Raw genomic sequence first — 3,914 nt, forward strand, 5'->3', positions numbered from 1 at the left:
TGCAATTTACTTTCTCTTTGTTTAGATTCTGCAATCCCAGTCCTCAAATCCCTTTTACATTCAAGCAATTTACATTCCTTGCCATTTAAGTTACTGCAATTTACATTTCTTGCACTTTAAGTTTCAGTCATTTAATTTCTTGTTCTTTAGGATTCAGTCTATTTTACTTTCCTGTTCTTTAATTTACTGCAATTTCCCTTCTCCATTTACATTTCAAGCAATTTATCTTCTGTTAAATACAACCCACTCAACCAAAACTTGATTCGCTTGACTAAATCAACCACTAAACTAAAATTGCTCAATCCTTCAATCCCTGTGGGATCGACCTCACTCATGTGAGTTATTATTACTTGATGCGACCCGGTACACTTGCCGGTGAATTTTGTGTTGGATCGTTTTCCACACATCATATATACAGTATTTTTTTGGTTATACAGTATTTAACACCAGAGTTACGTGCAAACAAAATTTCAGGATTGATCCAGTTTTTTGAGTTGAACTGGATGAATTGAGCCCAAAGTCTGCTGGGCTGCCAAATCCAGAACCGGGGTATGTAACACCTAATAGCTGTCGTACCACTAAATTACATTCTTCAATGCACCCTTTTGTACGCAACTTTTGTTTAAGTGGAAGGTAATATATGAATAGGGTCGCGCTAGTGTACAGAGGTGATTTCGTACAGAGATACAGATATGCGTTGTTAGTGTTTCTTGCGTGGACACGTGTTGGAAAATGTTGCAGGACTCGGATGGCTTTGAGGGACTGGTGGGCGCTGAGAAGAGGGGTGAGGGAGCCGACTAGGTGGCTTGAAATCTAACGGGGAATTGAATATGCCCGGATCCGTTTGCATGAGGTTTCGGAGGTGGGCCTTTTTGGGTGAGGCCCAGCAAAAACAAAGCACAAAATCTAGGAGCTCAGGAGCTGGGTCTCCTCTAAATTATTCTACTAAAATTGAAGCAATCCCTAGGTGCCGATTATGGAAACGCCACCGAGGGTGTTGTGGCTGCCGGTTTGGGTCGTGCGCGGGGTCTGGTTGTGGTCGAAGTGGTCGGATGGGGTGAAGGTCGTGGCCAAGTCCGGCAAGCATCAGATTATATTCGTCATCGCAGGCTTAGACTGGGGGTCCGTCGATCCCTCATCCCGGTAAGTGGTGAGCTTTTCACTCCCTCTCGTGATTCTTATGCGTTTATTCTGCTTTAATGGTGTGCACAGTCCATTGTGTGTCGTTTGAGGAGGGCAACAGCAAAGTTGCCTCCATCTTGGTTTTGTAGATTAGGATTACATTACAGGTATATTTTTATTTTTGGATGGTAAGTAATTTCTTGTTCTTTGTTTTGTCGTTTTTTATGTGTGTAAACATGGTCTTTGTAAGGTTAGTTAATATGAGTAATTTCTTGCTGTTGTAGTAGTCAATTAGAGAATCCGATTATCAGATAATTTTTTTGTATGCAAAATAATATGATTGAGGAGGAAAAGAAATCTTGGGACAATCAAGCAAGTATAGAGAATTAAATGCTGGTTAATTTTGGGAAGTTGAGGGTGCCTTGGATACTAGCGGGTTGGTTGGCAGGGCAATGAAAACATAGTCCGAGAGTGTATAGGTTCTTAGTATTTGTTTTGAAGTTAGCCAAGAAAAGTTAGAATTGGTTAGGCTTTTTAATTAAAGGAATAATTTGTTTAGGAGGGTTAGTTCAAGTAAAAATTTGATTGCTTCGATTAATATTGAGTAAAAAAGAATTATAATTCAAGGGAAAAAAGGTACTTAGAATAAAGTGATGAAATAAATTGAAAAAATAGATCCTCTGAGCTGATATAAGTATTGGACGTCATTTTATTTTGATTTTTGTGCTAACCTTTGGAGACATCATGCTGGCCTTATAGGTTATTGTATTGTTATACTTTGTTCTTTTGTATGTTGAAGTTCGATGGAGGAAGGTGTAAAAATATTTAGTAACGCTATAAGAATCATTTTTCTTTATTAAATAGATAGATAAGTGATCGAAGATTTTGACACAAAGTAATGTATTTTTCAACATAAAACACAGTCCACCATAGTGAAATCAAATTATGCCATTGCTAAAGTGATATATGACCTCGCCCACGATAATAATAATAAAGGATTCTTGAAAACCTTGTACATCATGTTGATGTCCAATAATAATAATAATAATAATAATAATAATAATAATAAAGGATTCTTGAAAACCTTGTACATCATGTTGATGTCCAATGAATCTATTGTTCAATGATTCGTTGAAAGGGAAAACGTGTTAACTAATTTAAGTTAAATAGGTAGAAGATACGATGGGTGATTCTGTGTTGCTGGTCATGTGTAGGAGAGAATTTTTTTTCTTTCGTCTAGTGAATGAGTCGATGAATTTGCTAGTGATATGGTGGGTAAGTTAGTTAGTTATAATGTTGGTAGTGAATAATGTCATATTTAAGTATAACGAGTTGCTGAATTGTATGTTAGACTGGTTTCGGTGCAGTAGTCATGCATTATTTAAGACGAGGAATATTGCCTGGATATGGATATTTGTGGCTAATTTTATAGATGTGTACCTGGCGCAATTATGAAGTACTTTTCTCTGGTTTGAATGTGCTTAGGATAGAACGTTGGCCAGCCGTGTCCGATGGATTTCAGGCGCATGTTCAACAACGAGGATGAAGAGTCAGACGGGGGTAGCTCGGAGGATCGCTGGGCACGATATTGTGGGAGCGACGACGATTATGATGAGGAGGAAAGCCTTGAGGCCCGACGGGAGCCCGAAGCAGGGAAGAGGTGTGAAGCAGATGCCGTTTACAGTGAGGGGGCTGTTGGTGCTAATGATGTGGAAGGTGGACGTCCCAGCCGACAAGTCGTCGCGAAAGACTTCTTGGGTAGAGAGCTTGGTACGGAGGAGGATTCCTATGATGCGTACAAGGAATTCGCCAGATTCAGGGGTTTTGGCGTTCGGAAGGGAGATGTCGGTCTGTCAATGGGATTCTGATAAGGAGAGACTTTTTTTGCCATCAACAAGGTACTAGACATCGTAAGCACTATGATCGACCTGAGCGAGTAAGAGAGGAGAGGCCTGAGAGGCGAACAGACTGTATGGCCAAACTGAAGATTTACTACGATATGCAACAGAGTGTGTGGAAGGTAAGAACCATCGTTGACGAACACAACCACGAGCTTGCCCCAGCGATGTTTACAAATCTCCTTCCTAGTCATCGAAAGATGAGCGAAGGCGACAAGGCACAGGTGGATAGTTTCAAGCAGTTTGGGATCCCAACCTCGAAAATAATGGCTTACATGGCAGGGCAATCTGGTGGGTATAGTATGCTTCAGTTTACAAAACGAGATTTATACAATTATGTTCACGGACAGTGGCTTGCGCGTGATGAGCGGATAATTTATACGCTTTTTGGCATCGTTTTTAGGTAGTTTTTAGTAAGTTCAAGCTACTTTTAGGGATGTTTTCATTAGTTTTTATGCTAAATTCACATTTCTGGACTTTACTATGAGTTTGTGTATTTTTCTGTGATTTCAGGTAATTTCTGGCTGAAATTGAGGGATTTGAGCAAAACTCTGAAAAAGGCTGACAAAAGGACTGTTGATGCTGTTGGAATCTGATCTCCCTGCACTCGAAATGGATTTTCTGGGGCTACAGAACTCCAAATGGCGCGCTCTCAACGGCGTTGGAAAGTAGACATCCAGAGCTTTTCAGCAATATATAATAGTCCATACTTTATTCGGAAATTGACGACATAACTTGGCGTTGAACGCCAAGTACATGCTGTTGTCTGGAGTTAAACGCCAAAAACACGTCATGATCCAGAGTTGAACGCCCAAAACACGTTATAACTTGGAGTTCAACTCTAAGAAAAGCCTCAGCTCGTGGATAGATCAAGCTCAGCCCAAACATACACCA

The 3,914-nt window shown here is 40.2% G+C and overlaps 1 protein-coding gene across 1 annotated transcript in view; it reads left to right on the top strand.

Annotated features, from left to right (window-relative positions):
• The first annotated feature begins 3,094 nt into the window (after positions 1–3,094).
• The window catches only part of LOC127741552 (protein FAR1-RELATED SEQUENCE 5-like), a 12,474-nt gene continuing 11,654 nt past the window's right edge, over positions 3,095–3,914 (top strand). The window contains exon 1 of the mRNA XM_052254279.1: positions 3,095–3,320. Within this exon, the coding sequence (XP_052110239.1) occupies positions 3,095–3,320 (226 nt within the window). The remainder of the gene's footprint in view (positions 3,321–3,914) is intronic.

Source organism: Arachis duranensis, chromosome 9 (genome assembly GCF_000817695.3).
Source record: "Arachis duranensis cultivar V14167 chromosome 9, aradu.V14167.gnm2.J7QH, whole genome shotgun sequence".
NCBI classification, from domain to species: Eukaryota; Viridiplantae; Streptophyta; class Magnoliopsida; order Fabales; family Fabaceae; genus Arachis; species Arachis duranensis.